General features: G+C 31.5%; 2 protein-coding genes across 2 annotated transcripts; both read right to left on the bottom strand.

Moving 5' to 3' along the window:
- Nucleotides 1–1520: 1520 nt before the first annotated feature.
- On the bottom strand, nt 1521–18989 carry LOC123671509 (adenylosuccinate synthetase). Its single transcript, XM_045605386.1, has 7 exons — nt 18708–18989; nt 8940–9042; nt 5034–5319; nt 4471–4676; nt 3654–4060; nt 3413–3533; nt 1521–2035 (listed from the first exon to the last, which is right to left on the bottom strand). Exons 1-7 carry the CDS (start codon nt 18885–18887, stop codon nt 1974–1976), a joined length of 1365 nt encoding a protein of 454 aa, XP_045461342.1. The 5' UTR covers nt 18888–18989; the 3' UTR covers nt 1521–1973.
- Nucleotides 18990–21296: 2307 nt separating this feature from the next.
- Nucleotides 21297–24576, bottom strand: LOC123671508 (N-alpha-acetyltransferase 40). The gene is made up of 5 exons (XM_045605385.1): nt 23970–24576; nt 23664–23911; nt 22956–23117; nt 22342–22497; nt 21297–21530 (listed from the first exon to the last, which is right to left on the bottom strand). Exons 1-5 carry the CDS (start codon nt 23973–23975, stop codon nt 21362–21364), a joined length of 741 nt encoding a protein of 246 aa, XP_045461341.1. The 5' UTR covers nt 23976–24576; the 3' UTR covers nt 21297–21361.
- Between the last annotated feature and the right edge of the window lie 589 nt (nt 24577–25165).

The following is a 25165-nucleotide window of genomic DNA, read 5'->3' as shown; positions in this document are numbered from 1 at the left end:
CAGTTTCATTGAGAGCTGGAACATTTTTTTTTAATGATAGACTAAAACAATCGGATTATGGAATGCTCCATTATTTTAAATTCAAATGCGATTACACCCAATACTAGTTAATTTGATATAATGGAATGTGGTATGAAATAATAAAACTTCTTATATTTCTTAAGAAGGATATGTTGGAAATAGTGAAATGGAATTGTTTCTCGTATATTTTTCATTACATCTGAGGGATCAACATTATTATCGGAGAATTGAAAAGAGAAATAATCCAAAAGCCGCTTCAAGTGGCAATAATAAATTCGACAACGTTCAGCAAATCGAACGCTGACAAGCCTAATGAGTGCATGTGTTTTTTAGCATCAATAACTTGTGAACAGCTCTATGAAGGGGTTAACAGGACATCTGGATATTTTTTAGTATAATGCGACACATTATTTGATGGTTTTTGATGTCAATTAAATTTGTTGGTGTTCTTTCCTGTTGTTGGTGACCAAATTGAATCTCTTTCAGTACTTTTGAATTTCTACACATGTGATTTTTATTGATCAAGCTTGAAATGCCGCCCTTGAATTTTGCTGCCGTAGGCGACCGCCTACCTTGCCTGGGAAATAATATGATCTACCTCTTGTAGTTTGGAGGTTATGACGAATTTTTTTTTTTGCAAATTGCTGTATTGTGTGGTCCCCCACACAGTGTTTCTTTCAGGTACGTTTCCAGGGTGGCAGTGCCCCCGCGAAGGAAAGTTGAGGGCGCCTAGATTTAGGTTACGATGTTCTACTTCAAGAACAAAAAATTCGCGTGTTCAAAATTAAAAGTACCGAATGAGAAAGCAATTTCTCAAAGTTAATATTTTTCCAAAACGTTCGGATACTGTACCTTCCCCCGGAACTTTGAATTGCCCCTTGGGGAAAATTTTCTGAAAGAAACACTACCCACACATAACGCATACGCCCCTTCTCTTGCAATAAGCTTCGAGTGACCATATTGCGGAAACCTCATACACTGTGTGAAGCTTTCAGATTTAATTGAAGGTTCTACTTATCTGACTATGCTGTGAAAGCTCTTCAGTGTGAATATATCTTTGCAGTTGTCAGCTGGTTTTACCGAATTGTTTCACTACTAAACAGAATTCCTTCCATATTTGCAAGCTGAGCCTGCAACATACTGTGGTGGAGGGAAAGCACCAAAGTCGAACAAAACTTATTCTTTCCATGAATTTCAACATAAAGAGATGAAAAAAAAAACAAAAAATTTTTTTATATATAGCTATTTCATGAACATACTTGCAATAGTACTTCACAAATTAGTGCCGTTGTTATAAAGTTTGTTTCAAGAATTGTTTTAGGAATAAAAAGAGTCTTGAAACAAACTTTATAACAACGACACTAGTTTGTGATGCCTTAATTTCAAGGAGAACTGTATATATTTATGTAAGGCTCATTTGTCAATCATCAATGGTTTCTTCAAAAAATGAAATGGATCTAGCAGATTTAGGTTTGGGTAAAAAAATGAGGCACAGAAAAGACATATTAATAAATATAATTTGAAATATATTTTTCAATGTTTGAAATTAAACAGAATACATTGAGGTTAAGTACAAAAAGCGATATTTTTGTGCATATTTTAGGCACTATTATATTTCTGACAAAAAGTATTTCAATAGACTTCCAAAAAGATAAACTAAAGAAGTCCCATAAACAAAATATATTTTTCCAACTAGTGTTCAAAATACTATTTACTTTCACTGGATAACATAATTCTTTCGAGTCAACATTTTGAATTTGGTGTTTCCAAAACAACATCAGTTTCCTCATACTAATATATTTGTGCTGAAACTTGGAGAGCCAGAATTTTTCATTTTTTTTATAATTGGGTTCAAAATTGCTATTGCACACATAATTATTTTTGGCATAGAATCACTTAGTGTACTTGAAACTGATGTTAATTCAATGGATAATGACTGTAGACCTGTAGATTCAAAGTTTCAACTCCTTGATAATAATAGATTCCCTTCCTTTGCCAACGCCAATCCACCTCACTAGAAATTGAAATGGAAAATTATTACAAAATAATGGTAATATAAATAATTGCAATTAAAGTGTGCAACATTTTAGGAATTCATTTCACTAACAATATTTTTTCTGTGACTGATGAATATGACTATGTCAGGATAGTAATATATTTGGGATAAAAATACCTCTCGGTTCATGTTATTAAGAAGGGAACACAAAAAACAATGCAATTTTGGAAATAATTTCATCAAACAACAACAATAATTTTCTGATGTACCTTACATTTTAGTAATATCTATATACAATTATACAGGGTGTTTCAAATCAAGTCGGCACCATTGATAACTCTGTTATTATTGACGCTACGATGTCGGTTAAATGGGCAAACTAGTAGCCTTTTAAGTGGTCTTCTCGATGCCAAAAACAAAACAAAAATTGACAGTCGCGTTGTCATAATATTTCATAAAATGATGATTCACCCTATATTTTTTCATGCATTTCGATTTGTAATAACATTCTCAGCAACAAAGCTCATATCACTTTTCTTCCTGAAGTGAAATGAGCGACTTATTTGGAAATATTTATTTCTTTCACTAGTACAAAAAATGTATTTGTTTTGGCGAATAAACCTCATGATTCTCCAAACAACCATTTTTGTACTTATACGAATGGCAATAGTTTGTTGATAATAGCAAAATAAGATAGTAAAAAGAAAAAAGTGCGCTGGGTTGTGAACTCGTGAAACCCGTGATCATCATGTAGCACCACTCAATCGACACCACTAAGCTATTTGATATTAATAGACAAAACGATAATTTCCATCTTAAAGCCATTCCGCTAGCCGCATTCATTTTGTGAATCAATAGAAGGGCCCAAATATGTGTTCAACAAGAAGGCAGTGTTTTTGACCATTTACTCGATATTTTATAGTGCTTTACCAAATCAGTTTGTTATAAATGTTTCCTATTGATACAACTGTCTTATTTTCACCTTGATGAAAAAAAGTCAAGTGAGCTTTGTTGTTGAGAATGTTATTACGAATCGAAATGCATGAAAAAATATAGGGTGTTCCATTGAAAAAAATATCATTTTATGAAATATTATGACAACGCGATTGTCAATTTTTTGTTTGTTTTTGGCATCGAGAAGAGCACTAAAAAGTAAAAATGATACTAGTTTGCCCATTTGAACGACATTGTAGCATCAATAATAACGGAGTTAGCAATGGTGCCGACTTAATTTGAAACACCCTGTATATGTATAGTATAGTTTATGTAGTTAATGTAGATTTTCATTGTTTTTTCTATTCAATATATTATTATGTGAATTGATAAACATTTTACACTATTTAGAATAACCCCCTAATGAGCAAATCAAAAGTTATAAAATTTAATTCAACTAACCTGGAACGTCCAAGATTTCTTCAATCTTTATTATATAATTTTTGGCATTTTGGGGTAGATCTTTGAAATTCCTGATGTTTTCTGTACACTGCTGCCAACCAGGCATCTTCAGATATTCAACCTAAAAATCAATATAATCATGGGGTGAATGTGAATTGAAACTCTCCAAAAACTTGGGAGATAGATGTTATAAATGGGCTCATGGTACATATATCTTTTGTATTTATTAGTATTTACTTACTTCCACTTTTTCTAAATCAGACGCATTTGATGGAAAGTAATCAATAGGTTTTCCATTGAGAGTGTAGCCGATTGCAAGTTTAACTTCAGGGAATTGGTCCAAAATATCGAGTTTGGTCACACAAATGCATGTATAGCCATTTATCATATTAGTGTACTTCAACAAAGCTAAATCCAACCATCCACACCTTCTCTTTCTCTTAGTTGTAACTCCAATTTCAGCACCACGTGTTTGCAACAATTCACCAATTTCATCCTTCATTTCTGTAGGAAAAGGACCATCACCAACTCTGGTAGTGTAAGCTTTAACTATCCCAATAACATCACCGACTCTACATGGGGGGATACCCAAACCAGTGCATACACCTCCTACACTGCAGTTGGATGAAGTTACATAAGGATATGTACCTTAAAGGATGAAATATATAATTAAATATGTAATAATACTATTAGTTTTCAAATTCTGAAATCATTTCAACAATTTAATTTAATAAGGCCTTTATTTCTTTATAGAAATCTCAAGGGGAAGTTCACCCATAGGTGTTCTACCACTTAACCCTTGATGATACATGAAAGACAAAGAATTAAATACTTACATACATTGTGTGCAATCCATCCAATAACATTGATAAAGAAAAACAATAATAGAGCATAAAGAATTGAAAAAACAAATAATGTTTGCCAATTAATTTTGAAAATATTTACTGCACAACTTATTGATTAAAAAAAAATTGAGTATATACAATGTTAATGAAATATGATACCATTTCTAAAGAATAGAACACCAAAACAATCAAAATAACGCTGCTGGCACTTACCAAAATCAATATCAAGCATTGCAGCATTTGCACCTTCAACTAAGATTTTCTTGTTAGCTTTAACAGCTTTATAAAGGAAAGACACAGTATCTGCAACAAGAGGTCTTACTTTTTCTGCTAATACTTTGTATCTAGCCAATTCTTCTTCAACATTTACATTCAAACTTGGGAACATTCTTTGGTAGACATTCACCAGAGTGCGGAATCTAAAAAAAATGCGAAATAATAATCCATATCCATTTCTCACAAATCTTTTTTGAATGAAAAATGATTCAATATTAAATTTTTGCAAGAAATAGCTGATTAATTAAATATAATATCTGCTATCTACTTCATAATACAACTGTAAATTTCATATGAGTCAACAGAAATCATAAGCCATAAATAAATATTGATCCATTAATTCCTAACACTAAACCTGTTCTTTTGAATTTTCTTTTTATTATTAAATTCAGCAGAAAATTAGAATGGTATGTGGACGAAACTTGAAACCTTAAAATAAACGCAAAGTCTGAACAAATCTGGAATATTTAGCTGCATTAACAATTAAATCAGACACTTACTTCTTACTGAAGTCATCGAAATTTCCTAATAAATCACCAATTCTGATGCCATTCCTTGTTGCTTTTGAGGAATAAGTTGGACCAATTCCTTTTTTGGTTGTGCCGAGTCCTTGTCCTGTCTTAGTATTTTCTTGTTCCATCAGTCCGTCAACTTGTTGATGGAAGTCAAAAACTAAATGAGCTCTATCAGAAATTATCAATCTGCTTTCCCAATCTTTCAATCCTTTGGCGATGTTTTTATCCAGTTCTTCAAACAAGCCAGGCAAATGTATCACGACACCATTCCCTACATCAAGAATACTTTTTAAGGAAGAAAATTAGATTAATTAATATTTTATCTTTATTTTTGAAAAAACTACATTATCTTGGATGTATTCATAATCACAAAAATTAAGTCTGGAGATTTTGTATCAATTAAATAAGTATAAAATTATTGAAAATGAAGTCGTCAAAAACAATATGGTTGGTGTTATAATGTTTCAATCGAATCTCCTAGACCTAGAGCTTCAAAATCTCATTTTGCATTTTTTAGATTACAAATGTATCGGGTTTTATTTCATCTCGAGCAAAATCTGATAAACAAACCTGAGATTACTCAGAAAGTTTCGTTAAATAATTATTCTTCTCCATAGAAACAACAACTAGGGTTTTATTCCATAACTATAATAGAACTTATATTTCCACTCCGCAAGATAAATATTCAATTAAACATCAATATATGTTTGCAATTGTGCCTGATTTTTTGTTGGATAATTTGATAGAATAATTTTTCTTCACTTGATCCTTTGATTTTTAGCTTTTAATATGAATAGATCGGTTGTTCAATTTGGGCCAGTCAATGCGATATAATGTACAATGTTTTCTTTACTTTTCTTTCAAAATTCTAAGATCTTATATTGCACCGTTTATAAAAGAAATTTTTTCCCTTTTTTTTATTTCCATCAATCTTATTCGAATACACCCAGATCCCGTCATGGTTTGGCGACTGGTTGAGGTCACCTTTGATTACCATTGAGGTTCAGCAGAATTATCCTTCGAATAACTTCAGAAATTTACATTTATCTGATAAATACTGATACATACAGAATTACTAAACAAGTATCTTAAAAAATAGCATGGATCCATGCCTATATAAAATTTTAAAATGATCTGAATTCTTGATTATTTTTCTCAGCAAAATATTATGATTGTGTTCCAAAAAATTGCGATAATTTTTAGGAATACTTCTAACTGGCAAATAGTGTATTTTTGAATCAGCCTGTTGAACTTAAACGTATTGTCGGACTCGTGACACTGACACACATAAATTTTGTCCGAAAATAGATCGGTCATGTATTCACGCGTATCGCGTAATAGTCAATTTTGCACGAGGCCCTCGACAATTGTCTATATAGAAAACATCGTGTTAGAAAAAAATTATAATTTCGATCATAAATGATACTGCAAATTTTCAACTATGACTTATAATTATTTCCTTTTGTTTCACAACAGAATATCTCAACTAGTATGAGAGAATCTTCAATCAAAAATGAAGCTGCAAGGTAAAATGTCATAAACTTCAATTACTCCTTAAAAATTGAAGTTGGGGCTTGGCGATGAAGAATAAAGTATCAAGTATCGGCATGTTTTAAATTTTTTATTTTATTTCTCCAATTTCTCGAGAAATGATTTTTAGCATTTGAAATTTGCAGGAACCAATTTTTTAATCAAATTTCGCTCAAAGATTTTGCTCTGTACAAGGTGGGCAAATTTAGATGTTTCAGCACTACAACTTTCAAACCAGAGGAGGTAGACAAAATCTGATACCCCATTCTTCTTCTCTTTTTCTGAGAAACTAACAAGAGTAGTATTCATTTCTGGCCACCTTCTTTTGTTTTCGAGTTATAAGCGAAAATGTATATCTCCGCTAATATTGATGATAGAGATCACTTTTTCACGTAGAATCCATTGGTGTGCTCGTCTTTTCAACAGGGTTTTCAATTATGAAGCTATGATCCAAAGTTATGTTTTTTCAAATGGGAACAGTAGATTTTTGTTCCATATTATGAAAGTTAATTTTTCCCGAGTTCAAAAATTTATAAGATAGTATTGTTTGTATCAATATTGTTTAAAAACTTTTTTATCTAAGACTCCAATAGTTCTATGGTTTCAACTGTTGATGAGCAAAGAAAATAGTATATTGTTATGCAACAAGTGGGGAAATTCCAACGAGAAAAGGACTTTCTCCACATGTTTCACACTTTTCCTACAACTGCACAAATTTCAATAATTCAAGTAATGGACTTGATTCAAATCAAAATGGCCTTCTTTGACAGTATGTGCTAATTTATTGCGTTTCCATAGAAACAACCCAAAAGCCCAATTTCATTGGTCTACCAAGCTAGGTGTGGGCAAAGTGCCGTGAGAAATAATATTTCCCACAGTATGAGCAATACATAGTTTTGAAATTGAGTTGAAGTTTAGCTACTTAGCTACGAAGTATCGAGAAGAGGTGAAAACTGTGCATTGCTGCTGATGAAAAAAGATTTGAGCATCTTCTTTAAATACTTGATCCTCATTCAAAGTTGTTACTGACCAATTGTTATCACTATTAGGTTAAATATTATTTCTTGGTTGTTCCTTTTCTAATTGAATTGTTGAGTTCAATGATACGTTTAGTTCATATGCTTTTTGAAATTGATTAGTACTTGTGCGTATTCATTCTGGAGAAAATAATCTCCTGATCTCATTACAACTCTCTCTATTGAAACAGTCATGTGGATCTTTTCGATATTTCCGAGCCCGTTTTGAATTAAATAATTTATAAAATATATCTAGATTCGAATTTTGTAGAAATTAATAAGAATCATACAAATAATCAGATTGACGGAAGGACACTGCTCCTGTTCTAGGAAGCTCTATTGTTCTGTGCTCATCAACAGTTGTAACCATATAAATATTGGGTCTCTTAGATAAAAAAGATTTTGACTATTTTCTATTATTTATATTGATACAAACCATACGATGTTATATATTTTTGAAATCAGGAAAAATTAAGCTTTGATAAAATGCCACAGAAATCTAGTGTTATCATTTGAAAAAACATAACTTTGGGTCATGGCTTCGTAACTAAAAGCCCTGTTAAAAATACGAGCACGCCACTGGATTCCAAGTAAAAAAGTGTCTGTATGATGTTTTAATTTCAGATCTATCTCTATCATCAGTGTTAACAGAGATATGAATATTTTCCAATTTACGCTTATAACTCGAAAACAAGAGGAGTTGGCCAAAAATGAATACTATTCTTGTTAGTTTCTCAAAAAAAGAGAGCGGGAAGGGGGTATCCGATTTTGTCGATCTCCTCTGGTTTAAAAGTTGTAGTGCTAAAACTTCGAAATTTGCCCTTCCCGTATAGTGGACAGATTTTGTGATTGGATTTTTTTATTCTGATCATTTCAAAAAATTAACTCTATAAAATCCGGAGCAAGTGTTGATTTTTTCTGTGAACAATTCAAGGTTTATTATTGAATATTTTCAATAATAAACCTTGTTTAAATTGTTCACAGAAAATGAACGATGAAGATCAACGCATTAAAATTTTCCATGCTGAGTAAAAATTGATTTCCTTAAATAGTACAAGGAGGAAGTCTATCATCAATCTAGCATTATATGATACCAAATAATAACCTAACAACGATGTCATTTTGTACCACGACGTAATAGATTGAGTCAACTCACGACATACCTATAACATTATAGCTTTCGATTAAAATTCACAATAAAAAGTTATTACTCGGTTTTCGGAAGCTTATCGCAGCTAGACACGGAATAACGAATTATCGAAGCAGATTTATTAGTGATTAAAATATTCAAATATTATCAGATCATAAACGATATTATTTCGGGTATTTCATGAAATTAACTTACCAATTATCGATGTGCATTTTGGGTTGATGATTCCGCTAGGAAGAAGATGAAAATCATATTCAACTCCATCGGCAACAACGGTGTGGCCGGCATTGTTACCACCCTGAAATTAAAAATTACATGAACATAGGAAAATTAAATTTCAGTAATGAATTATGTTTAACGTTTTATACTTAACGTATTCATAACTCATTTAAATTAATTTGAAGATTGAAAAGTTTTTTTTTCTCTACTACTTCGTGCCAACAATTTTGGTTTTGTACTATGTCAAAACAATTGAGAAAAACACCGAAGTTTTTTGTTTATGTCGTTTTAATTTGCTACAAACGCAGCATCTTATATAATCTAAATAATCTGTTCAAGGATTATATAACTGATGTTTTGATGAACCAATAGAATCCGTAAATTTTCCATAGCCACGGCGTATTGATAAGTGAATATACCCTTGACGACATGGTATAATCGTTTTGGTGATTCGCCTCCTGCCATATTGCGATCATTTCCATAGTAACATTCTTGGACGTTCACCAAAAAAATTAAATTCAAGCTCAGTGAAATGTCATTGAATTATCAAAATGCGGTGTTTTGATATTGAAATTGAAATTCTCTGGGATTTTTGTCGGGATATTGAACTGTATAACACACACTCAACATTGATGTTTTTTTCGATATTTTCAATTCAGCGGTTGATTATCCAAAAAGCCTCCAAAAGCCCTTTTTTTATCAACTTTTCAAATTGATGTAGAGAACGAAAAAATTCTTTTCCGAAAATATCATAGCTACTTCTTGTAGAGAATTTATTCAAGATTTCAAAACATTCCCTAAATTTTCTGTGCAATCATTGATTGGTGAGATATTGATGGTTAAAGTCAAAAAGGTCCTTTTCAATTCAAAGTTAAAAGTGCTCGTATCGAAATTTTGAAAAAAGAATATTGAAGCTGAATGAACAAGTTATCTCATCCATATAGTGGTTAAGTTGGAAAAAAAATGTTCAAGTCTGTACGCCAAAAATAAAAACTGAAAAAATTTCTAAGAAATTTTAGATAATGTATTCATTTGGATTGAGCGGTATACGTTGCTTGAAAAATGTTTTCATCATGAGATCTTTAAACTATGAACTTCATGCTTCAAAAAGTTTTTTTTTCAAATTGAGATACGACCATTGTTATCGAAAATACAGCCATTTGAAAAACCGCTAAAAATTTCGAATTTTATTTTGATCCATTAATTTATTCCACTAGTATATTTCGATTATACTAACCTCTTCACTCGACGTAGTTCGCGAAACACCACTCGAGCTGCGCTCTCGTGATGTTTCGCGAACTACGTCTCGTGAATCGGTTTATAATCGAATATTGTCTATGCTCTTGTGATATTATAACTGATTATTTGTATTCTCTGTATGCATTGAAAAATATTCTCGGATCAATTCCATTGTATTATGTTATGCAAAGTACTTGAAAGCGATTTTTTTTGCATTTATTCCACTTTTCGTTTATATCCTTTTTCATTAAAACATGTTAAAGGACATGATTATATTTTCAGCTGATTATTATACGGAGACCTAATTCCAACATAAGTATTATCGAAGTTATTGAAAATAAATCTGTTTTTTGGTTTTGGAATCGTTGGAGAAAAAATAAATTAACCCACTCCGAAATTTTTTTTTTCTTGAAAACTATGAGACTTATTCACATCAAATCTGGTACAAAATTCAGTTGTTACACCGCTTGATTTTCCTAGCTCGAGTTTATGATTTGCATGATTTACATATATGTATTACAAAAATTGTCGGATCTCGAATACCGCTGTTATATTCTTTAAATGGCAAAATCCTACTAGAGGTTCCTTAAATATGATCTTTCGAATATTTGTGTTAAAGTTAATTCTAAAACTACACATACGATCGAGATGATAATTTGAACTTGTATGTAAAAGGACGATTTGAATCCTTGCGCAAAATTTCAAGAAAAATTATGAAATATTTTTGTGACCACAAAACCGACGGATTCATATGAAATAAAAATTTCAAACTAAGTGCAACATTTCAAGCTGTTCCCTTCAGAACCATAGAAAATTCAGTGGCATTGAAAAGAAACACCCAATATATCCATGATTACATATTCGATCGGCTAGAGATTAAGCGTGTAAATATGGAATAGTAATTTCATTTTTTGTGAAATATTTCGTGATATTTCAGAAACAATCGAGTTGAAATTTTGTGTGTACAGGATGTCCCAAGTTCGTTCCTGAAAAACTGGATCATTTATTTGAAATTTAAAAATTGGGATTATGATATATTATTCTGTACTAAAATTAAATATTTTTGAGACCTAATCATTTGCGGTTCTAGAGTTAATGAAAATAATTTAAGGTTGTTTATTATCCTTCCACGAATAAAAGTAATAGAATAATTGAAAGAGCTGGCAGTAATAGGTAGCATTCACAGAAAAACTATTCTAAAGCAAATCTGGTAATATGAGTTTCAATAATAATTCAATGATAAATCATATAATTCATTCGAAAAAAAAATCATCTTCAAATATTTACCATAAATATGAATTAAACAATTTTAATATACATATATTTAAAATCTGTCGACGTAATCTTTAAGGCACTATACAAATTGTTTTGATGATTTGTCACCATAGAAAACATCAACACAAACATTTTAATGGAAGAATCATCAACGATCACTCAAAAATTAGAGAAAAATGTGAAAACCCAAAACTCTAATTTTTCCTAAATTTTTTTCTACTGCACTAGTAATTGTTTCGATGATTTGTACTCATAGATAACAGCAATATAAACATTCAAGTAAAAGAACAATAACGCAATAAGTACGGAGATTGCCAACAAATGTAAAAAAGCAAAAAATTTTTCTGCAAATTTTCTCCTTCGGACCTACAAATCGATTTGATCATTTATGGTAATTTTTGTGAAGGAATCATCATGATTAAAGCTCATAGATAACACCAATAGGAACATTATAGTGAAATATTCATTATGATGTGAAACGCAAAAAAAATATATTCTCCATTTCTATTTCAATTTGATGATTTGTGTTCATAGAAAACATCAATATGAACATTTTAATGAAATATTTACACCATGGTCATGTACCGGGTTTTTCACCAAAATTTGCCCCCCCTTTAACATTGTTACTAAAAGAGGTACAAAAAAAATGTTTTCTACGAAAGTTTCATGAAATCGACTAGTGTTTTTAAAAGTGGTTTCACAAAACGAAATATATACAGAGTGGGCAACACCCTGTATATTTGCCTATATTTGACTAGCTCTTTTTCTCTTCATTTCGAATATACATATAACATATGTTTGGCCTATCTCTCTTATTCTGAGTGCCATATAATTTCAAATTTTAAGAACCACCTGGCTAGCTAAGTAATCAGTTTTCGAGAGAAAGGCTGCGATAATTCAAAATGCCCTTTTTTCTCGTTGGTAACGATATATAACATACGTTTGTCATTGAATGAAACTATTTATCGAATATGCACTACACACAAGCGAAAAAATTTGAAATATTTTCACTTTATGTGAATAACTTAAAAAATAAGAAAGCTTCAAGGCGAGAATATATGGAGTTGTATCCAAATCATCCAATTCCAATTTATACTGAAAAACGTATGTCATATCGTTGCCAACTCAAAAAAGGGCATTTTGAGTTATGGAAACTGATTACTGAGCATGCCAGGTGGTTCTTAAAATTTGAAACTCTATGGTTCTCAGAATAAGAGAGATAGGCCAAACATATGTTATATATTCGAAATAAGGGGAAAAAGGGCTAGTCAAATATGGAAAAATATACAGGGTGTTCCATTTGAAAAAATGAAGTTGCAATCGATATGTTGCCCACTCTGTATATATTTCGTTTTGTGAAATCATTTTATAAAACACTAGTTGATGTAGTGAAACATTTGTAGGAAACATTTTTTCGTTCTTCTTTTAGTAACAAAGTTAAAGGGGGGGTCAAATTATGGTGAAAAACCCGCTACATAGTTATAGCACACAATGTATAAAATCGCAAAATCTGTTTTTTATTCAATTTTCTTCTACGGCGCTACAAATTCATTCAATGATTTGTGGTTATAGATTACATCAATACGAACAATTTGGTATATTCATACAACATTCACACAATAATTACATGGATATCCTAAAAAAAATGAAAAAACGCAAATCTTTTTTTCTTTTTTTTAATTTACTCCTACGGTACTACCAATTGACCTGATGATTTGTAGTCATAGATAACATCAATACGAACATTTTAATGAAAAAATCATCAACATTCACGCAATAATTACCGAAATAAACTACAAAATGCTGAACAATAGTAATGTGTTATTTTAATATTTGTACACGGATTGATATGATTAAGCGCAACGAAAACAAAAATACCAGGAACTTTACATTAATAAATGGAATATCCAAAGAAGAGTAAAACGCTTGGTTGGGAATTATCCGGTGGTCAGGAAAATGTTTATAACTTCACACTATCAAAGCTCAACCCGGTTGGATCAATTATAACGAAAATATTGGGTATTTCTTGAATATTTTTTTCATGGTTCTGAATTTCCTAAATAGCTTGAAATTTTCGATTACTATCAACGCCTTAAAGTTCAACTCTATCTCGGTTCTGTGGTTACGAAGATATTGGGCAATTCTTTTATTATGTTTTTAAGATCCATCAGGTGGATACCATAGTTTCAACTTTGGTGAGTGTTTTCACATAGGGTTTTTTTCGTCCAATCTAATTTATTTTTCGAAGAAGTTGATATATTTGTTTTGTTTATGTTGGTGTATTTTTCGTGTTTTACTCCTTTTCAAATTATTGAAATTTTTGAATTTTTTTTAAATTTTGTTTCGTACTCTGGAAAGTTTTGAATGTTATTTCAGCCATTATTGCATTCTATGTGATAGTTTTTATATAAATGGATTTATGTTAGATGAGATCTTTGAAAAAATGTATCTTTTGTAGCCCTGAAGAAGTGGAAATACATAAGCGAAACGTTGGCATTAGAAGGATTTAGTTTTTTGATCATCCTCGTTTCCTGTCATCCTGTGAAAAATCTGGAACCTTTTTTTATTATTTTATATTTATTTATTATATCCGGCATATTTATATTCTTGCATTTTTTATGGTTCCGGTAATGCTTTCAAGGCGAAATCTTAACACCGTCAGTTTTGAGGTCAGGGAAATATTGTGTAATTTTCTTTCGTTATTTTTCATTATTTTTTTATCATTCTGATAACGCGATCAAGATGAAATTTCGCAAGAGGCTTCAAATTGTCATTTCACCTGAAAATGCAAATGTTTTGTTATCAATAGAAACACAAATTTCGTACCGCCATATTTACGGAACCCCTAGTCGGATTTTCCCCATTAACAAACTCAACCGCAACATTCGAGATCCGAGTCTACCATGAAAATTTCAAGAATTCCCAAGTCAGTCATCTATGAAATAACAATTTGGAGCTTCAAAATTTCAAGCTGTGATATCATCATTCTAATGAAGAAAACTCAAGAAGAATAGTCGAAATTTAATATTCAATATTTCCGTGATTACAAATTCGATCGTGCTTATAGAATAAAAATAAATGACGTAAGAATGAATGAAATAGTAAGTACGATTTCTTTCGAGAGTTTATCTAATTCGCACAAAATAATATCACACTACCAAGGTTACAAATATGGAAAGTATAAATATTGATCTTTCCAGCGATAAGATATTCTCTAACTGTTGGAGCTTATTGAATCAAAATCTCCAATGAAATCTTCTGTGCAGTTTTCCACATTTCTTTGTGGATACGAATTATCTCTAGTATCTGTATAGTTGATAGAAATTTTTGTTTATTCAATCTACTTGATTGTTTGAATAGAAGCTCATATAAAATCTTCTCTAGAGATCGTTCTATTGAAAAAATTGTTTTGCAAAATATGTTGCACCATATTATATGAATGAGTAAACGATTGAACTAAAGGACAGTCATAGTTGTTAATTGTATACATTTAAGAGTTTATGCATGTCAAATCAATTGAACTGCTGAGATCCATTAATGATTATTCAAAGGAAAAATTTCTCAACTCATCTTTCGAGAAGTTTGAATTATCAAAAAGCTGTTGAAAAACTAGGAAAATGAGGAGTTTTTGTTCGTTTCGTCATTTATAGCGCAACTGGAGACCACGGGTACCTGTTCACGGTTACGCCATTAGGGACCCCAGGACTGTAAATACAGGGTGATTCCCCACGTTGGCCTTTTAGACGTTTATGGAAAACTAATCATAATTTTGTAATGAAAATTTGCACATTAGGGTTTGAGATAATGATCTTCCTCCCTAAAATATTTTCAGAACTCTACAACTTCCGTTTATAACGAAAGCAGACTACTACTTTCTAATTTCAAATGGCACACCCAGTATATTATTGCATTATCAGATAGCTTATTAGATGACAATTTCAGCAGTTTTCCATACCTTGGATAAAAACTCAACGATTCATGAGTTAATGGGATTCTAAGAAAAAATTGGTGGCGATGAGAACTCGCGTTTTTTTAAATTTCTGCAGAAAAAGTTTTTTTGAAAAAACCTTTTCCATTCTCGATTCTGGGAATATGTAGTATTTGAAGACTGTTATCCGTTTGGACCAAAAATTTGCAAGTTGTTCATCAGAAGATCATGAACTTGGAGAACTAAAATTCATCAAAACTCGAGATTTTCAAATCGGAACCTAATTTTTTTTATTATTACTTACTTAAGCAACCCTTTAACTGAAAGGAATACTTTAAGAGTTATCGGGGAAGAACTTTTGATGAGGAAAAACCGAAATTTCTGTGTGGAGTAGTCTGTGACTTCCTGAGTACACAGAAAAAAAAACTCAAATTGAAAGTTTGGATAACTAAATTTGACATTTCATGAATTGTAATGAACTGTTAGTTGGGATTGTGGAGAAATCCATAAACCATTAAAATTTTCAAATACAAATAATGGATTACAATTCAATGAAATGTCAAATTTAGTTATCCAAACAACGAATATCAGTTTCTTTCTTTGTTTCCGGAAGTCATAGACTACTCCATTCAGGTTGAAATTGCGGTTTTTCCTCATTTAAAGTTCTTCCTAGATAACTCTTAACGTATTCATTATGGGCATAGGGTTTGCTTAAGTAACCACCCCTCTTTTTATACGTAGAATTGTCTGGAATAATAATTTGAAATGAGGAATTAGTAGTCTATTTCCGGTATAACCGGAAGTTGTAGAGGTCTGTTCCATAAATCTTTCACATGAAATTTTGACGTTTTCTACTATGATGTGTCTGTTTTTAGTACATGTACTGTCATTGATCAATTGGAAATGGCGAAATTATTTGTTCTTGTTGTTTTTGGTTAATTTATTTGATACATCTACTTCAATGAATAGTAGATTCACCTCAGAGTAATATGTTTATTACTATATGGTATTCACAAAGCCAGAACAAATATTGATATGCAAAATGTTCAATGACATTGACAATACATGCATCGAACTATAGCCAACCCTATGGTTGGCTATAGTTCGATGCATGTATTGTGAATCTATTCACTTGTTCTAAGCAGACAAAAAAAGATTAAGTTTAACAACGTCAGAATTTCATGTGAAAAAGTAAATGGAATGGATACATTAACGTTGTTCGGACAAAAATTGAAATTCGATTACAGGGCCATCTTTGACGAATTGTGCAGCATTTTTCGTACGAACCTTGTATTAATTGCCGTAGAATACGAATCTGCAATATAAAAAAGAGGAGTTCACATTTGAAATTCTAAAGTTGACCCCCCCTCCCAACACAATGGTGAAGAAATTGGAAGAAGTTGAATTTCTATGTTTGTAGCATAACCATCAACTTTTTAATCGAAACATGTTTCTATAAGGTTTTCTTTTGATTTTTTACTGATTCAGTTCGAAGAACTCACCCGGTATATAAACAAAATTTCAACGTGGACATATTTGGTACTTTTTTCCATATTCTACTCGAATTTTCTATGGTTGTGATTAAGCGGTCAACATGAAAGTTTGCACGAGGTTTGATGTCATTCTACAACCAAATACAAATTTCCATCTAATCGAATGCAGTTTCGAAATTATCAGGGAACCAAATTTCGAACAGTCATATCAACGTAACCTCTAGTCGAATTTTGCTCGTTAACGAACTTAACAGCAGAACACAAGATCAGACACTACCCCGAAAATTTCAATTTTCTGGTCCCTTTTTCATCAGAAATGTATCATGTACACGGTAATGAGTGGATTCTTATCGTTTGAGACCGTTCCTGCCTCAAAATTAAGAAATTGTAACGGAATGCTAGAGTGATCTGTTCGAAAAAGAAGCGCTCAAAACTCATTTAAATTTATTGAAATTAATGGAATATTTCCATAAATATCGTTTAGTGATTTTTGCATTGAAAAATGTGGGTTGGCAGAACAGTTTTCTGTATCACGAATTTGACAGATAATAGAAAAATCCGTGACAGAAGAGTTCCGAGTACCAACAAATAATAATGAAATATAACCATGAAAGCAGTGCGGATCTGAGATATTCCCATACGATTTTGTTCTAAAAGATGTGGCGAAATGAACGGATTAGACACAGAATTAGACAAATATTTTATTCAGTATCACCGTGCAATTCGTCTATAAGTACGTGAAAAAATGTTCCAAAATTTAGTTTCTTTGATTTTTTTTTGCTTTAAAAATGGATGGATCCGATTCTTGAGCTAGACAGATTAATGCGGTTTAGCAATTGATTTTTGTAACAAATTTTATGAAAAAGTGAAAAAGCTCTCATAGTTCCCGAGGAAAGGTCTGGACGGCATACAGCGAACGGATTTTTTATTCCATTTTTGATTCTACAAATTCCAAAGCATAACCTGAAAATTTCAGAGGTAAATTTTTCTTTCAACAAAATGTTCCAAAGACTTATCGGAAAAAATCAAAATTGGAAAAAAGGCCTATTTTATTTTAGTTTAACTATACGTATATTATATTCTTCAAAATGACAATATTCGACAGTGGATTTTTTTAAATAATTTCCATTTCGATTCAACACCGAATGAGAATTGAATATTTCCCGGTAGGAATTTCCTGGTTTTTCGTATGTTTTGGAAACACGCGAACCAGGAAAATTAGGTCCATATATATTAGGAAATAGATATAGGATGTCCTTAAGTTGCCTAATTTATTAACGAAACTTAAATATTTTATTAGGTTCTAAAGAAGTGGATAGATATCTAAACGAAATCATATTGAAAGATTTCAAAAGTGATAAATGATACGCCACTGATTGAACAAGTCTCCAAAAATGTGTATATTTTGCGTCGTTCCTAGTCAAGTGATAAATTCAGGGATAAGCATTTATGTAAAAAGTTGCTGATATATCGTCTATTCAACGACCGAATATGCGGTGACAGTAAAAACAAACCACCATTGAAATCATTAGATCATAAATTGAAAACAGGCTCACATGACCATATAAATAAATTAAAGTTATGATGACAAATTCTTATTTCAAGCAGCTTTTCATAGTCTCGTGTTAAATGAACGTGGGTAAATTAAGAATATTAAATTTCTAGTTAGAACCAAATCTAACCTATATTTTTCCTTGTTCACTCAATGTTTCCGATGATAAAATCGACATAGACACTAAAAATTGATATGATGGATTTATCGAGTTCGACATTTAATGAAACTGTAAGCCATAAAATAGGAAAACTCACCTGACAACGACAAACAATATCCATAGATGTAGCCAGCATGTCCACAACCTTCCCTTTGCCTTCGTCGCCCCATTGTGCCCCCAAAATGACTGTCACTTTGGACATTAAATCGTCGGATCTGGACTTTTTCCTGGGCGAGCTGGTTTTAAGGCACCCATTCATTTCGTTTGAATTAGCCATTGCTGACTTAAAATTTGGCGGAAAAAAACGGAAAGGCGAGTCAAGACAGAACAGCAACAACCATACCGTACAGATCGACTAAAAAGTGCGACAGTGCGCAAAATGATAACTACGAAAGGTTGATGGTCGCGCATGTCGACAAATTGAGCAGTAGCGTAGGGAATAGCAACAAAATAGGGGAAGAGAAATATGATTTCAAATTATTTTGGGAACAGATGATATTCTGCTACGACAAATTGTTCAGTTTTTTCTTTCAATCAAAGGAAACAAAAATAAGCCAGTTGCGTTTGGAAGTACCTAGTATGTTTAATTGAAATGGCTCTCATTATTTCAAATTTTGCGCAATGTCCGATTGGCTTAACTGTATTATAGCACTATTCTTTCTGCTGAATTGTTCATATGAATTAGATGAAAACAATAAAATTCGAAAATTTACCTAGTGCATTCAGTCCAAAAAATTTTCTTGATATTTCCTCTACTCATCACATGATTCACAATCACTGAAAATCTACCCCACCTAATAATAATGCCTTATTTTTGACTTAAACCGAGGTTTACCATAGAGCCAATGATTCCGTCCAAAACTATGGTTCTCTTCTAGACTATATAAACCACTTTCTCATTTCATGTGGTAGGTATAGGTAGGTACATATCTAAGACGCATGGTATTTCTATCCATCTTATAGGTATATCAAAAACTTTAAAAGCTCATTTTCACGTGATAGTAACTATCGCAGGAACTATCACCATATAAACTTGATAGTTACTATCATGATAGCTATCGCTAATAGAGACCCAAAAATTCACAAACAAGGTCCCCAATACGGTGAAAAAATTTAAAAACTGAGTTAACTAAATTCTGCTCAAAAATGCAATATATAGCCTAGAATGCCCTAGAAGAATTCAGAGAGATTCAAATATTACTTTGCAGTTGTGCACTATTGATGCTGATAATAAATATTAGGTACTTTATTATTATTGTGAGGAAATGATAGAGAATATGAGCTCAATAATAATCCTCATGACAGAACAAAATCGTCATTTTTATAGACTGTTTTCCTTCAAAAGTTATTATTAACTTAAGAGAATACTTAGACATAAGTGAATTCGACATTCGTAATAAGTGACTATCTTATTCAGACCAAAATTTTAAAATCTATAATTCTCTAATTATCAAAGAATTTTAGATCATATAATAAATCAAAATTGTTATAGGATATGATGAGAAAAAAGGGAGAAATCCAATTATTTCTTATTTTTATTGCGTAAATGATTGAAGAGAAAAGGTTGGGTGAATTATTATGTAATTATACTTAATAATCCACCTAACCTTATAACTTTGTTCTCTTGAACCATAATTACGCAAAATAAGAAATAATTGGATCTCTTTCTATTTTCTTAACATCCCCTATAACAATTTTGATTTATTATTTCCAATATGAAGTGGCGACGTTGGGGGGGCAGGGGGCCCGGTCACCCCTAAAACTTGACATACCAAGGCTAAAATAATTACAAGATTAGCAGAACTATAACTTCGCTTCACTTTGGTCTCCCCAAAAAAAAAACGGCCAACCCCGTTTTTGAAAACTGGTATCGCCACTTCCAATATGATAAACCTCGAGAACAAAAAATATTTAACCCCTCCCTGAAAAATCTCACTGCACCCGTCCATTGTCTAGAGCTTTTCCCGAATATTATAAGAGTTATTTTCATGAAATTCAGAAAAAAAAAGATTCCTAGTATAAGAACACGATCCATAAATTTTTAAGGAAAAATGTAAATAATTTCTCAGATACATCTCAGCTTATAAAAATTAAATTGCAAAAATATATTGCCACATTGTACGGAATATAATATTTTTAGCCACAAAATCCTAACCATTCGTAGTTTTGTTGGAATTATGAATTTTTGAAATTCATATTCGCATTTTGGAATAATACTCCAACTGCGCGCTCTCCGCCTTGTATCTCGAAAACGATTCAATGTATAAAAAACCTTTGAAAAAAAAAGTTGTACGGAATTTAATTGTCTATAATATTGATGATAATTAAAAACAGCGAAAAACCCATTGGAAACGTGTATTTGCAAAAAAAATCGATTTTGTGATCTATGACCTTAGATTAGCACAGAATATTTCTTGACAATTTATTTTCACTTCCCACTGAACACATCTCCAGAATGAAGGATATCATTCATATTTATATCTAACTTAAAGCATCAATTATCGCGATTTTTTCAAAAGGATAAATACTAATTCAAAAATTACTCAACATGTATACATATTCTATTATTAGTAGATACCTATATAACAAAGATATGCTTGTATTCTTTGTTTTTACTGTTTTCACAATCACATTCTTGAATTAAGAATAGAAAAATAAAGAAAAGGTAAAGGAAAAAATGAAACTGTGTTCTTAATAAAATTTAATTCTTGGTCTCATACTCCTCACATAAAAAAGATTAATGAAATTCCATCAATGATGATGATGCCCAGAACAACAACGTGAATGTACATGCGGAATTTTATTTTGGTTAGGAGGAGTTGATGTTTTGGGAGGTAATAATTTTTTATTTATTTTGCTCAAAATTTCGTAGGAATAATCGTCTTCATCATCCATAGGAGATGACTCGTCCACTTCATAGCTGAAAATTTAAAAATATTTAAATGCATTTCAATGGCTCAATCTGTACTTTAAAAGGCTGAATAAATATACATATTATAGTCTCTTGTCAATCATTCCAACCTAATATTCAAAATTTTATTATTTGGACCAAATATGAATCAATATTCAATGTTTTGTGTTTTTGAGAATAAATTTCTATTATTATTATTTCCAGAGCCGGCACGAGTAATTTTGGCGCCTAAAGCAAAGAATTTTTCGGCGTCCCTGCTGAAAAAGCATCAATAACAACATGACCTTCCTCATAGGTAGTGTTGTTTTTGCCTTTGTGAAATACATAATGATTTTATTCCTCTTTCGATGAGGGTAATTGGCAATTATGTTTATATTGGGCTGCCATGTGTTATTTACACATAGAGGTGCCTTGTCTTTAAGAATCATGGATGAAATAGGAAAAGGCGGCCAGCAAACCGAATTGCCGACCCTCAAATAGAGGCGCCTGAAACGGTTGCTACACTATTTCACCCCTAACGCTGGCCCTGATTATTTCTATCCTGTAATCTACAAAAAAGGTTGGTGAAGCTAATGGCATATAACCATTGAATCTCTCTTGAAAAGATCTATATTGAAATCAAAATTTGACCATTTATGGAAAGGGTATTATAATATTTATTTTTTTTTTGTCGAGTTGAAACTAATATTCAGAGTTTGAACTCAATATATTGACAAAAAAATTATGCACTATTTTTATGAAAATCTCCTACAAATGTGAATTTTCTTTTGCCATAGTTTGAATGCTTAATCAAACCAAAAATATCAAACTGAGTACTTACTTAATAGCTTTAAAGAATTTTGAATGAGGATTATTCTTTAATACTGTCAAAACCACTTTTCTCATACCATTTTTGAATGCAATCAATTCCAAAATTTGCATCATAAATTTTCCTAATGACTTACGTTGAACTGATGTTTCTAACTGCAATTCATAACTGGAAAGAAGAATTATCAAGAAAAAACAGATTAGACCTGGAAAACTACCAAATAAAAAAGTAGATTGTTCTAAGAAGGTTGATGCAAATAGTACATTCTTATTATTATACGATTCATATAAATTAATTAATAAGGATTTTGCTCTACTTCTTCAGCAGACTAGTTAAACAATTTGTAATAAGAACATACAAAAGAAGCTAATTTGAAAGTTTAAGGTCAAAATGAAAAATCTGGAAATATTTTAAAATGGATTGGAAATGTTTACTTATGAAATAAACAATATTATTATTATTTGTCATATAATATAAAATCAATTATTCATCAGAAAAATTATCAATTCGTATCAAGCATGATATATTTAGTTGTACATTTTTTAGAAATCCTTTGTAATTGAAATTGTAATGAAACTTTAAAAAAATTAAAATATATCTTCTAATGTAAATACTCCAATACTAACCAATATAACACCTCAATTCCTTCATCCATATCAAACCTAAAATGAGAAAATCCTAGCAAATTACCATTATCTGCTGATTTGGCAATGAGATACCAAGCAGCTTCATCATTCAATTCTTCTAACTTCTTTGAATCTGACCATCCCCATGAACAAGATTCATACCTGTAAACATATAATCATATATAATTCGAACCAATTTCGAAAAGCACATAGCAATTTTCTGGATAGGCCACAGTTTCATTTGGCGATTCAAGTATCAAGTCACTTGGCCGCCGGCTGTACAGGTGGCAGTAGAAATTAATGTAGACTAAGTATATAACCCTTGAATGTGCTACATCAAAATGGCATCGATGTTTTCCATATGGACAAATTAATCAGATATTTGCCATCCGTTCCGACAGTTATAATAATAGGTTACCTATCTCTATACCTTTAAATATTTATTTTGATTCTGAATATGTCTGTTAATGCTATAACAAAATTCATATTTGTAAATCAGATGGAGCACTTGTTAGCAGAAATGAAGCACTGCTAGACATAAGCCTTCCCTAATAAAAACGAAAAAATAAGTGTTTTTTTTTAAATCTGGCAACGTAACTGCTAACTTGACATAAAAAATTGGACGTCTTTCGGGATCTCGAGGTCATATACCTATTCTACATGATCACCAATATTTTTGACAATAAATGAGAAAAATGCATAACTAACTTTTGTTGCATATTTTTCTTAGTTAAGTTGAAGGCCCATTGCTTAACGTTTTCTTCAAGACAATTGCCTTTTTTTACATTCAATTCAGCATTTATTCCATTTTTATTGAAATTTCTGAAAACAGGAAAAGGTTCCATTGGATCTTCTAAATTGTTAGCCAAAGCTACAGCTTGCATAGCTTGGCTTATTCTTATTTGTTCCTCCTTTCTCTGTAATCTTTTTTCTTTACTTTTCGGATTTGATTTTCTCTGAAATTAATAAATTTAAAACATTAAGAGTCATTGCATTCGGTGGTGAATTCATTACCCCCATTATAATTATAATAAATAAAAATCTGCTTTTGACGCCAATAAAGTATAGGAATATGTAAAGTAGCAATCGTTGATAATAAAATTACTCCAATAAAGACATGTCCAGTACAAGGATTAAAATCAGTATTTCAATTCTGTGAAATTTTAATAATGTTTTTGCTATATTTTGCTATTTACTGTAACAATATAGGAGACATATAAGAATCATAACCATAAACGATAAACATATCAAAAATTTGCGGCAAATATCCTATATTTCTGTAGTTCAATTTCAGGGATGTCCAATCACAGAAATCTGTTAGCGCGTTCGGCTGCTCACTGGCTGCTCGTATTGGTCTAACTACTCCTAATCCTTCATTTATGGAGGGTAGAGATAAGGAAAATAATCTTCCTGTTTTAATACAGATTGCAGAAACCGCAATATACAAATATACCCTCTAGTTAATACTAGCGTCTCCTATTCATCCTTTTCCACAGGACACTTTCTCAACACTTCTACCATAAGAAATTATTCTCCTTATCTCCGATATCTCTACCCTCCATAGTTCACTTCATCCAGATTCAGTGGAGTATGTACACATCTGGACCATTCAACAAAGAAAATCTGATCACGGGACGATTTTCGACAGAGCAAATAAGCGACGGTATACAGATAAACATATATCAAATGAATATCAGTAGCACAGAACGTTTATTTCAGATAAATCTTAATCAAGGGGTCCAAAACAGAACCGCTGCCAAGACCAGTATACCGGACATTTTGCCGAGGCGCTAAATTGTAGGGACTCAAACTCATAATAAAACAAGACATACTTTTTGGCACGAACAGTTTTCTAAGTGAAAATACCACTCCTTGTGGTCAAATAAAAACATTGCCAAAAGCTAAAGTTATTGAAATCGAATAGGCGCTGTTACAGTGACTTAATAAAACATTGGATTATTAAGTAACTGTAGGCGCTGATGCCAGCTAGCTACAAATAGGGATTAAAATACATCTTTAATCGACTGAAATAATAAAAAACATGGGTTCTAACTTGAAAATCTTGAGTTTTGATGAATTTGAGTTTTCCAAGTTCATGATCTTCTTATAAACAACCTGTACATTTTTGATCCAAACTGCAAACATTCTCATAATACTACGTATTTGCAGAATAGAAAATGAAAAAGGTTTTTTCGAGAAAAAAATTTTCT

This window comes from Harmonia axyridis, chromosome 1 (assembly GCF_914767665.1).
Source record: "Harmonia axyridis chromosome 1, icHarAxyr1.1, whole genome shotgun sequence".
In the NCBI taxonomy this organism is placed as follows: Eukaryota; Metazoa; Arthropoda; class Insecta; order Coleoptera; family Coccinellidae; genus Harmonia; species Harmonia axyridis.
Note: the sequence above shows the minus strand (reverse complement) of the source record. Positions and strands in the feature narration are given on the sequence as shown.

Bases quoted from the DNA above. Each gene is read 5' to 3' on its own strand.
- LOC123671509 (XM_045605386.1), bottom strand. From the start codon at position 18,887: ATGGCTAATTCAAACGAAATGAATGGGTGCCTTAAAACCAGCTCGCCC. The intron at 4,061-4,470 runs GTAAGTGCCAGC...TCATCCTTTAAG, and splicing joins AATGCTTGATATTGATTTTG to GTACATATCCTTATGTAACT. The intron at 3,534-3,653 runs GTAAGTAAATAC...ATTGATTTTTAG, and splicing joins CTGATTTAGAAAAAGTGGAA to GTTGAATATCTGAAGATGCC.
- LOC123671508 (XM_045605385.1), bottom strand. The intron at 22,498-22,955 runs GTTAGTATTGGA...TCTTCTTTCCAG, and splicing joins GGAATTGAGGTGTTATATTG to TTATGAATTGCAGTTAGAAA. The intron at 21,531-22,341 runs GTAAGTACTCAG...TTAAATTTTCAG, and splicing joins AAATTCTTTAAAGCTATTAA to CTATGAAGTGGACGAGTCAT.